General features: G+C 30.8%; 1 protein-coding gene and 1 long non-coding RNA gene across 2 annotated transcripts in view; one reads left to right on the top strand and one right to left on the bottom strand.

Moving 5' to 3' along the window:
* Window positions 1-2,905, top strand: part of LOC111676398 (knirps-related protein) — a 10,170-nt gene extending 7,265 nt beyond the window's left edge. Inside the window, exon 2 of the mRNA XM_023437316.2 lies at window positions 1,119-2,905. Coding sequence (XP_023293084.2) covers window positions 1,119-2,822 — 1,704 coding nt within the window. The 3' untranslated portion in view covers window positions 2,823-2,905. The remainder of the gene's footprint in view (window positions 1-1,118) is intronic.
* A 5,063-nt stretch (window positions 2,906-7,968) lies between these two features.
* The window catches only part of LOC124420297, a 127,792-nt gene continuing 123,638 nt past the window's right edge, over window positions 7,969-12,122 (bottom strand). The window contains exon 3 of the long non-coding RNA XR_006941101.1: window positions 7,969-8,006. This is a non-coding gene — a long non-coding RNA (uncharacterized LOC124420297). The remainder of the gene's footprint in view (window positions 8,007-12,122) is intronic.

A 12,122-nucleotide genomic window follows, 5' to 3' on the forward strand; every position in this document is an offset into this window, starting at 1 on the left:
GTTCTAGTTCAGTTCTAGTTCAGTTCTAGTTCAGTTCTAGTTCAGTTCTAGTTCAGTTCTAGTTCAGTTCTAGTTCAGTTCTAGTTCAGTTCTAGTTCACTTTTAGTTATAGTTCTAGTTCTATTCAGTTTTAAAAGTTGAGATTAGTTTAATTGTAATAAAAATTCCTTTTGCAACAATGCAAAGTTAATCCATGGGAACTATTCTAAACATCTTTAGTTAAAAGCTTGTAATAAAAAACTTACAAAAAGTGTTGAAATATTTATAACAAATTCTCATAATTTAACATTTTACAAATACCAAACAAATAACAATAATAAATATTAAACTAAAACAAAAAAATTACAATAACAAGTTCTTGTCTTAAGTCTTTTGTTTTACAGAAAAACAACATGGAATAAAAAAAAACTAAACTATAAAATCGAGCAAAATGTTATGCTTTTCAAATAAAATAAATTGTCTAAACATTATGTTGACAAATTAATACTAAAACTGCACAAAGCAAAAAACAATAAAAAAAAACAATTCTAAAAAATTGTAATATTGCTTTTTGTTCTTTGTAAATAAAACTTGTCCGGCATTTGTCATATTTTCTCAATTAGTTGCATTTTATTTAAGCAATTTAACTGAAAACTAATTTGAATGCAACGAAATAATGTTGAACAATTTGTTGACAAATTAATCACTTTTTAAGCAAAGAAACCAACAAATTGCTTTGGTCTGCCATATAAATCTTAATGACTCAAAAGAACCCACATAGTTTTGAATACAAACTCCTTAGAAACTAAAAAAAAAATAAGAAAAACAACAAAAAAACACCTACATGTTGAGGTAACAACAAATAAGTTAAGCAAATCATTTTAAAAGTCGTAATATTGTGGCATGTAACATGATTTAATAATGACAAAAGAGGGCCATTTAGTTAAACAAATTTATTTTTAAAATATTTCTTTTAACATGAAAGAGAAACGTTGGTTAAAGAAAAATTATTGTTTTTTTTTTAAGCAAGAAAAAAGGTTAACGCCATAATTTATTTTAGAATATAAATAATTTAAAATTTTGTTTAAAAAAAATTAATTAGTTTTAAATAATTTGTTTTTATTTTGTGTTTTTTTCAGTCATTCTTTGGCCGCTCCTATAATAATTTGTCCTCCATATCGGATTGTAAAAATAATGGGGAATGCATTATCAATAAAAAGAATCGAACGGCTTGTAAAGCCTGTCGTTTGAGAAAGTGTTTGATGGTGGGCATGTCCAAGAGTGGTTCTCGTTATGGCAGAAGATCCAATTGGTTTAAGATACATTGTTTGCTGCAGGAACAGCAACAGCAGGCAGCAGCTGCTATGGCAGCTCATCAAAACAATCAGCAACAGGCTCATAACTCGGCTGGCGGTATGCATGCTAAACCTCCGGGCATACCACCTCCTGCAGCGGCTGCTGCTGCTTTGGGTATGTTAGGTCATGCTGGTGCCTATTCTGGCTTATATCCTCCCCGCACTAAAGAAGAATTGATGATGTTGAGTTTAGAGGAATATGCCAAACATCCTGCTGCTTCACCCTCGGTAAGTTCACCGGATTCACACAATTCCGATAGCTCGGTAGAGGTAAATGGTAGAGCTAATGCCAATCTAATGCATTTGTCAAACAAACATGCCCTAGAGGGTGGCTCTGCCAGTGCTAGCTCTTCAGTGGGACCACCTCCACCGCCACATCCGGCTCATTTAAGAAAAGATCTACCGCCCTTTTTACCTTTGCCATTTCCTGCCCTCTCCTCCATGCCTGTTATGCCACCTCCTAGTTTTCTACCTCCTTCACATTTACTCTTTCCTGGTTACCATCCTGCCCTTTATCAACATGCCCATGCCGGTCTGCTGAAACCTTCGCCGGAACAACAGGCTGCAGCTGCTGCTGTACATCAACTATTCAATAATGCTCCTAGATTTCATCCTACAACTATAACCACCTCAACGGAAGAACGTAAATTGGAACAGGAACACAAACAGGTTTCTTCACCCTCCTTACTGACTCCCCGCTCAGATGCCTTAAACAATAATCACATACCAAATGGCAGCAAGGCTGCAGAAGAGTTAACCAAACGTTTTTATTTAGATGCTGTGCTTAAGTCTCAACAGCAATCACCCCCACCTATGGTTACCAAAATACCCAATCTTACCAAACATGATCATTCCATTTCCGCTCTGGTCACACCCAACTCAGAGAGTGGTCGTAATCACAGCAATACTTCAAGGCAAAGTAATGAAGAGGAGCTGGAGGAAGAGGAAAGAGAACAGCTAACTAAGTCTCTTAATGATTCCCATTCAAATGGTCAGGATAGTGAGCCAGCGCATGATGAGGAGGAGGAAGAAGATTTAGTGGTATCCATGACTCCCCCTAGATCCCCTATAGATATAGAGGAGGAGGAGGAAAATCAATCAAGCAAATCTTTACAACAGGAATCACAATCTCCTAAGGGACAAGATAATCCCATAGATTTAAGCATGAAAACCGCCAGTTCGGTATCTAGCTGTTTAAGCATCAGCAATCGTTGTGATTCCTCGTCGGAGCAGGAAAATGATAATAATGATTGTAACGATCATAATGAAGAGCAGTTGGTTGAGAAGGATTCTTGGAGCAGACAAGATTTTAGCATAAATTCTTTGAATAACAATAACAATGACACTGAAGAGGAGGTGGGTACTAAAGGTAAGGGAGTGAAGAGAAAATTAGACGATGGCTCAAGTCAAAATTCAGCAGAGGAAGAATGTGAACAAATACACCGAAAAAAATTGGGTTCTGCTTTAGATTTGACTAGTAAAATATAAACTAAATGTAAAAAAAAATTTAAACAATTTTAAGAAATTATTAAAAATTTTTAAAAAGAAATTATTTTCCAAAATTCTTAATTTAAACATTATTTTTTTAAAAAAAGACTTTAACATTTTAAAATTTTTGCAATAAATTGTTTTTTTTTTTTTAATTTCCCTTATTTGTATTATATTAAACTGAAAATCTGAATTTATAGTTAATATTTAAGCAACAAAGTCCTTAAATTCTAAACCCCATTTATTTCAATCTTTTAAAAAATTGTATTATATAAATTTAATTTGTATAAGAAAAAAAAAATATTAGCATCAATTATTTTTTATTAGTCAATTAGCAAATGTTTATAAAATAAAAGTAGAAACATATTTATATTATAAACTAATTAAAATAAATATTAAAGTAAATTATTTAAATATTTATATTATTTTTTTATAGAATGAAAAAAAAAAATAAAGAAAACATTTTAAATAAAAATTATGTTTTTTGAGTGAAATGGAAATATTAGGGTAAGTTAAACTTTTCTCACGGTGTAAGAGAACACGATAACAACACGATCGACTTTAAGAGAGTAAACTCTTCCAACTGAAGGCATTCTCTCCGATTGTTCTAAGCAATGACTTAGGACATGTTGCTTACAACAGAAACTTTGATCGAATGCTTAAGATAGCCGTCGATCAAATTGAGAGACACTCTCTGAGAACATCCGCCTCTCCGTAGTAGTATTTTGCTCACGATTGGAGGATGACGACGACACGTGACCCACGAGTAGCAGTTGTTAGTTAGTTAGTTCGTTAGTTCGTTAGTTCGTTAGTTCGTTAGTTCGTTAGTTCGTTAGGTAGTTAGTTCGTTAGGTAGTTAGTTCGTTAGGTAGTTAGTTCGTTAGTTAATTCGTTAGTTAGTTAGTTAGTTAGTTAGTTAGTTAGTTAGTTAGTTAGTTAGTTAGTTAGTTAGTTCCAATTCTCAAGCTTTTTTCACCTTTAATTCTTTTAAAGATTTATTTCCATTTGAATGAAACTGAAGATTCAATCGACTATTGAAAATTGTGGCCTCAGGGGTCTGAAGACGGAATGCGTTAGATTTGACTGTTTGATGAAGCAACTCTTTAATTTTTTCGACTGTTCCCCTTTTTTCCTTTGATCACCTCATTTACTTCTGGTGATTATTGTTTTAGAGATCGAATTCTGCCGACTTCTTAAACGAAATAATTCAGTAGAAAAATATGGATCAATTACTTTATTAGTTCCTTAAAAAATCTTTGATTGACATTTCTTTGATCATATCATTTACTTCTAGCAATTCTTTTAGAGATCAGATGAATATTTAAACAAAATAGTTCAATCGAGGAAGATGGATCAACTATTTGTTACACTATACAAGATCATGATCAACACAGTTGTTGTGATCGTCAGTTAAAGGCAATCACTTCAGCCATTTGGTTAACAGAGAGAGAGAGAGACTTTGATCGACGCATCAGCTTAGAGACTTCGTCGGCCGACTTAAGAGTGAAGCCGAGTAATAAAAACGAAGACTTTTATCTCTCTTAAATGTACAAGCAGAAGAATTTGCTAAACTATTAAAGATAAAGATCATGATCAAGATAGATATTGTGATCGTCAGTTTAAGACAATGACTTCAGTCATTTGGTATGCAGAGACAGTCTTTGATCGACGCTTTAGTTTAGAGCCTTCGTCGGCCTACTCAAGAGATAGAGCTGAGTAAGAAAAACGAAAATTTTTATAAAGAATGTTTGATTAACTTGTAGAAGCAACTGCATTAGAAATTGCTTAAGACCATGACATCAAACCTTTGCTTAAAGTAGAGACATTCAGTGACTTTTAAAGACTGAAGTTATGGCAATTTAATCGGCATAAAATTAATTAGTTGGAGGAAAAAGTTTTGAACGATTTTTCAAGGGAGGACAGTGTATCTCCCATTGTCCAAGCAAAATAATTCTTTATTAAAGACAATGACTTTCGTAATTTGCCTAAGAGAGGGAAGGGCTTTGATCGACTGTCTTTATTTGTTAAACTACATCCTCTAACCATACGTTAAGTTTTCAGAGGCCCTACTTTCTCACAACAAAAAAAGTTCATTGCTTAAGTCTTTTGTTTACTTTTTCATTCAATCTATCATTCATTCTCCAGCTATTTACACTCAATCGTCTACACCCTAATTACCTGAAGAAAAAAAAAAATAAATCTAATTGAGTATTTTTTCCACACATACCAAATAGTCTAGTTTTAACGCCTCTTCACTTAACTGTATAAATAATTAAGTGTACTTTGCTTTTTTTGCTTCAAACTAATTTTTGATTTCTAATTTTGAAATTGCGGAACACCTTTTATTAACAAGCCTTTATTTATATCAATGAATATGTTTATAAAACTATTTAAAACGAAAACTAGGTGAGTTTTGTGATCTAAGAAAATATCATCAAACAGTCAAAAAAATAAACATATTAAAAACGATTTCACAATTATTATTATTTTTTTTTCAAAATAATGAAATCAAAATCAAACATCTTTTTACGTTTGAAAATTTTCTTACACAAATAATGGGTGTTGCCTTAAAAGCAACAAAATGAAAAGCTAAAGAAGAAAAACAATATATATATATATAGATATATTAAGAAATGTGCCACTTAAATTGCTCCCGATGTCACACTGTTGAGCAGACAAAAACGTCAGTATTTGCATGCAAATTTCCATCAAACAGCAAATCACTTGCAATCGTTTTGCAACTTAAGAAGCTTGAAAATGCAAACAGCAAAATTCAAGAAGAAACAGCAAATACCAAAATAATATTAAAGTATAACAAAACTTGAATTAAACCTTTTTTGATGAATAACAACCAGCTGAAGAACAATGTATCAAGTGACGAACATAACATCTAGTTGGAAAAAATGAAAATTTATTGTTGTAACTGTTTGGAAAAACAAAACGAATTTCAGCAGGGTGAAGAGAAAAAAGAAGCAAGTGAGTGCCTTATAAGCGGCACTGGTAGAAGATTTACAAAGACTAGTTCAGTTCCAGTTCAGTTCTGGTTCAGTTCTAGTTCAGTTCTAGTTCAGTTCTAGTTCAGTTCTAGTTCAGTTCTAGTTCAGTTCTAGTTCAGTTCTAGTTCAGTTCTAGTTCAGTTCTAGTTCAGTTCTAGTTCAGTTCTAGTTCAGTTCTAGTTCAGTTCTAGTTCAGTTCTAGTTCAGTTCTAGTTCAGTTCTAGTTCAGTTCTAGTTCAGTTCTAGTTCAGTTCTAGTTCAGTTCTAGTTCAGTTCTAGTTCAGTTCTAGTTCAGTTCTAGTTCAGTTTTTTTAGTTCAGTTTTAGTTCAGTTCTAGTTCAGTTCTAGTTCAGTTCTAGTTCAGTTCTAGTTCAGTTCTAGTTCAGTTCTAGTTCAGTTCTAGTTCAGTTTTAGTTCAGTTTTAGTTCAGTTCTAGTTCAGTTCTAGTTCAGTTCTAGTTCAGTTCTAGTTCAGTTCTAGTTCAGTTCTAGTTCAGTTCTAGTTCAGTTCTAGTTCAGTTCTAGTTCAGTTCTAGTTCAGTTCTAGTTCAGTTCTAGTTCAGTTCTAGTTCAGTTCTAGTTCAGTTCTAGTTCAGTTCTAGTTCAGTTATAGTTCAGTTCTAGTTCAGTTCTAGTTCAGTTCTAGTTCAGTTCTAGTTCAGTTCTAGTTCAGTTCTAGTTCAGTTCTAGTTCAGTTCTAGTTCAGTTCTAGTTCAGTTCTAGTTCACTTCTAGTTCACTTCTAGTTCACTTCTAGTTCACTTCTAGTTCACTTCTAGTTCACTTCTAGTTCACTTCTAGTTCACTTCTAGTTCACTTCTAGTTCACTTCTAGTTCACTTCTAGTTCACTTCTAGTTCACTTCTAGTTCACTTCTAGTTCACTTCTAGTTCACTTCTAGTTCACTTCTAGTTCACTTCTTGTTCACTTCTAGTTCACTTCTAGTTCACCTCTAGTTCACTTCCAGTTAATTTCTAGTTCAGTTGTAGTTCAGTTCTAGTTTAGTTCTAGTGTTACAAACCCAATAATAAAATAAACATACTTTTCTTAAATTACCAGTGGATTTATAAAGCTTTAGAATCTACATGCAAGACGAATAGACGACAATTGACTATGACTTTGACTGTGTGTGCTGTGAGCAGAGTAAAGTTTTATGCTTGCTGTGTCTTTTACTTTAATGGGCACGTCAAGAGCTCATGTCACACTCTAACTATATTTTGTCACCAGCAAACAGCAATAATAAAACACAGACACACAAATAATCAAATAGACAGATATACAGACACTACAAAACAGCAGTATGTATAACAGCTAAACAAAAAACAAGAACAACAAAAACATTCGCGAAAAATGCTTGAGCGCATTTGCAAAATGTCAATCTTATTCTACATTTTTCTGAATAAGCTCATCAACAACGATTGCCACAACAACAACAAGTTTTTTTTTCCTACAAGATTTATATGTTGAATTCAGTTTATATTTGCTACTTAAGGTGGTATAATTTTCACGCCATTCTTCTCACTCACTTGTAAGCAGCTCACTTCACATTAAATCGCATCAATCGAGTTGCAACATGAATAAAGCAGGCAGTCAGCAGGCTGGCAAAACAACAACAACAACTACTACTGCTAACTGCATGCAGGCAAAACAGCCAGCCGTAGTGTGTTGTATTGACAAAAATGTTGAAAGTATTTGCAATTACTTGAAGATTGATTGAAATAGATTTCAGATTGATTAGTGTCAGTTTGAATAGTTATGCTAGACTGGAAGCAAAGCAACACTAACACTATTTACTGGATACAAAAGAAGAAAAGAAAAATAATAATAGAAGCAGTTGTCTAAGCTTTAGAATTATTTTTTTCTTTTTAGAAAACAAAAAGTACAATTTCAGTTTATTAAGAAAAATGTTTATGCAATTTCTGTGTATAAATGCCAATAACATTAAATTTAACAAACGTTTTTACAAAAAAAAATGTTTGAAAATTTTTGGTGGGAAAAACTTTAAACAAAATTAACAAACCCTACGGAATTTAGGCAAAAAGAAAACAAATATTTTTGAAATTTTTTAAAGTTTGTATTAAAGGAACAAAAACAAAATTAACGCATTCGTTTATGACTACAAATAAAAATTATAATTAAAATTAAAAAGAGTAAAACTTTACCTTAAAAGGTCCTGCGTTTAATGTCAATTCTGCAAATAGAGAAAAGTAAAAAGTCAGGAACGTTTTAGTAGGTTGTGGCAAAAAATAATTTAAATTAAGAGAAATATAAGATAGGTGTTAAAATCAGTTATGTCAGCATTACAAATAAGCAAAAATTTAATGGTGAGAATTTTAAATATGAACTACATACATTCATAATTTGTAAAAGCTATTAAAAGAAAAAGATTTAAATTGTTAACAATTTGTGACAGAATTCCCGGTTGATTTTGCTTTTAAAGGAATTAAAGATCACATATTGGCTCTCAATTTATTCTATAACATTCAATGTACACCTGTTCCTCATTTCACAGGTTAGATCCTTTGTAGAAAAAAATGTGGAGATTTAATTAGTTAGTTGCCTATATAGATAGATAGATAGATAGATAGATAGATAGATAGATAGATAGATAGATAGATAGATAGATAGATAGATAGATAGATAGATAGATAGATAGATAGATAGATAGATAGATAGATAGATAGATAGATAGATAGATAGATAGATAGATAGATAGATAGATAGATAGATAGATATAGAGATAGATAGATAGATAGATAGATAGATAGATAGATAGATAGATAGATAGATAGATAGATAGATAGATAGATAGATAGATAGATAGATAGATAGATAGATAGATAGATAGATAGATAGATAGATAGATAGATAGATAGATAGATAGATAGATAGATAGATAGATAGATAGATAGATAGATAGATAGATAGATAGATAGATAGATAGATAGATAGATAGATAGATAGATAGATAGATAGATAGATAGATAGATAGATAGATAGATAGATAGATAGATAGATAGATAGATAGATAGATAGATAGATAGATAGATAGATAGATAGATAGATAGATAGATAGATAGATAGATAGATAGATAGATAGATAGATAGATAGATAGATAGATAGATAGATAGATAGATAGATAGATAGATAGATAGATAGATAGATAGATAGATAGATAGATATATAGATAGATAGATAGATAGATAGATAGATAGATAGATAGATAGATAGATAGATAGATAGATAGATAGATAGATAGATAGATAGATAGATAGATTAGATAGATAGATAGATAGATAGATAGATAGATAGATAGATAGATAGATAGATAGATAGATAGATAGATAGATAGATAGATAGATAGATAGATAGATAGATAGATAGATAGATAGATAGATAGATAGATAGATAGATAGATAGATAGATAGATAGAAATAGATAGATAGATAGATAGATAGATAGATAGATAGAAGATAGATAGATAGATAGATAGATAGATAGATAGATAGATAGATAGATAGATAGATAGATAGATAGATAGATAGATAGATAGATAGATAGATAGATAGATAGATAGATAGATAGATAGATAGATAGAGATAGATAGATAGATAGATAGATAGATAGATAGATAGATAGATAGATAGATAGATATAGATAGATAGATAGATAGATAGATAGATAGATAGATAGATAGATAGATAGATAGATAGATAGATAGATAGATAGATAGATAGATAGATAGATAGATAGATAGATAGATAGATAGATAGATAGATAGATAGATAGATAGATAGATAGATAGATAGATAGATAGATAGATAGATAGATAGATAGATAGATAGATAGATAGATAGATAGATAGATAGATAGATAGATAGATAGATAGATAGATAGATAGATAGATAGATAGATAGATAGATAGATAGATAGATAGATAGATAGATAGATAGATAGATAGATAGATAGATAGATAGATAGATAGATAGATAGATAAATAGATAGATAGATAGATAGATAGATAGATAGATAGATAGATAGATAGATAGATAGATAGATAGATAGATAGATAGATAGATAGATAGATAGATAGATAGATAGATAGATAGATAGATAGATAGATAGATAGATAGATAGATAGATAGATAGATAGATAGATAGATAGATAGATAGATAGATAGATAGATAGATAGATAGATAGATAGATAGATAGATAGATAGATAGATAGATAGATAGATAGATAGATAGATAGATAGATAGATATATATAATAATTGATAGATAGATAGATAGATAGATAGATAGATAGATAGATAGATAGATAGATTAAATAGATAGAGATAGATAGATAGATAGATAGATAGATAGATAGATAGATAGATAGATAGATAGATAGATAGATAGATAGATAGATAGATAGATAGATAGATAGATAGATAGATAGATAGATAGATAGATAGATAGATAGATAGATAGATAGATAGATAGATAGATAGATAGATAGATAGATAGATAGATAGATAGATAGATAGATAGATAGATAGATAGATAGATAGATAGATAGATAATAGATAGATAGATAGATAGATAGATAGATAGATAGATAGATAGATAGATAGATAGATAGATAGATAGATAGATAGATAGATAGATAGATAGATAGATAGATAGATAGATAGATAGATAGATAGATAGATAGATAGATAGATAGATAGATAGATAGATAGATAGATAGATAGATAGATAGATAGATAGATAGATAGATAGATAGATAGATAGATAGATAGATAGATAGTTTGATAGTCGTTTTCTTAAGCCGCCTTCACACGAGCACCCAAGTAATTTATCTGTCAAAATCTGTCGGAGTGGGATCGTCTAAGCGCAATATGTAAGGAAATCATCACAAGTTTAAAAAATGTATGTAAAATTTGACAGTCGTACTGCCCTGTTCATGTTTTTTTAAATTACAACAAAACCTTAAAGAACTGTCGTGGTTTTATTATAATTCAAGTCAAATTTCAATAATTTTCAATAACTGTCATGTTCTGAACAATGTATAGAACATATTAACTAAATAACACCAACCTGACAGCTGTATAATCAGAAAACACAAACGAAAAAATACTTTTACAAAATTATAGCATCACTTAGTCTTTTAAAATCATAACATTTCCTCTAATTATTGCTATTAACTCATCAATAACTTAATTTTTATTATCACAATTCCTCCAGCTTAAACACCTTACAACTCCAAAGCAGACACAAAAAATGTAAACCCAGCTTAACAATTGCTCACAGTTATTGAACATGTAATCTGACAATTTAAAACCTAACACATTAGCACTTTTGTCTGGCCTAAAACATACACACAGCATGGGAATACGAGGGGGGTATAAACTGAAATACCATGTAATAGGGGGAGTTTTATTGACAGCAGCAATTACCTTAAGAACTCAACAAGGTTTTCAAAAAGCCACAACAATCCTTTAAGGAAATCATCTAAACACTTGTCTATCTATTTTGTTCAATTTTATTATAACATGTTAGTGTCTATCAACTGAATGAACAGTCAGACAACAAACAACAACAGCAACAACTAAACAAAACAGCTAAAAGAACTTTTTTTGCAAAAAAAGAAACTTAATAAAACTGAATGAGTGAATGATTGAATGTAAGTGTTGTTTAGCTGCCAAGTTTTGCAACATTCTGCAGTACAACACAAAATAGACATAGTAGACTGGTATAAAAAAGACAGACAGTATAAATCACAAATTGAACGTTTCACATTTTAATGGGGTGGCAATCATTTTAGTGCTTTCTTTCCTTCTTCTTGTGATTTTTTTTTGTTAAGCTTTATATAGTTAAACTGTGGTTAAAATTAAGGCGGGCTAAAAGTGGTTAAGCACTCTATTATTAAATAATAATAATGTGCGTGCCTTCCCCAGTTTTTTTCCCAACCTTTTTGTTGTATTTTATATGAAATACATACAAATAGGTTGGAAATCAAAATTGAGAAAAAAATATAGTTAAACAAATGCTAAGTGTCTTGCAACAAGTGCTACAGTTGGCAGCTTGTTGTTTTTTGTCAGATCAAAGAAGATGTTTACTCTAGCTGTGATTAAACTTTGAATAATGACCTACGCTAGTTCTAATTCAATTCTTGTTCAGTTTTAGGGCAATTCTAAGTAGTTCAGTTCCAGTTCAGTTCTAGTTCAGTTCTAGTTTAGTTCTAGTTTAGTTCTAGTTCAGTTCTAGTTCAGTTCTAGTTCAGTTTTAGTTCAGTTCTAGTTCAGTTCTAGTTCAGTT

Source organism: Lucilia cuprina, chromosome 5 (assembly GCF_022045245.1).
Source record: "Lucilia cuprina isolate Lc7/37 chromosome 5, ASM2204524v1, whole genome shotgun sequence".
NCBI classification, from domain to species: Eukaryota; Metazoa; Arthropoda; class Insecta; order Diptera; family Calliphoridae; genus Lucilia; species Lucilia cuprina.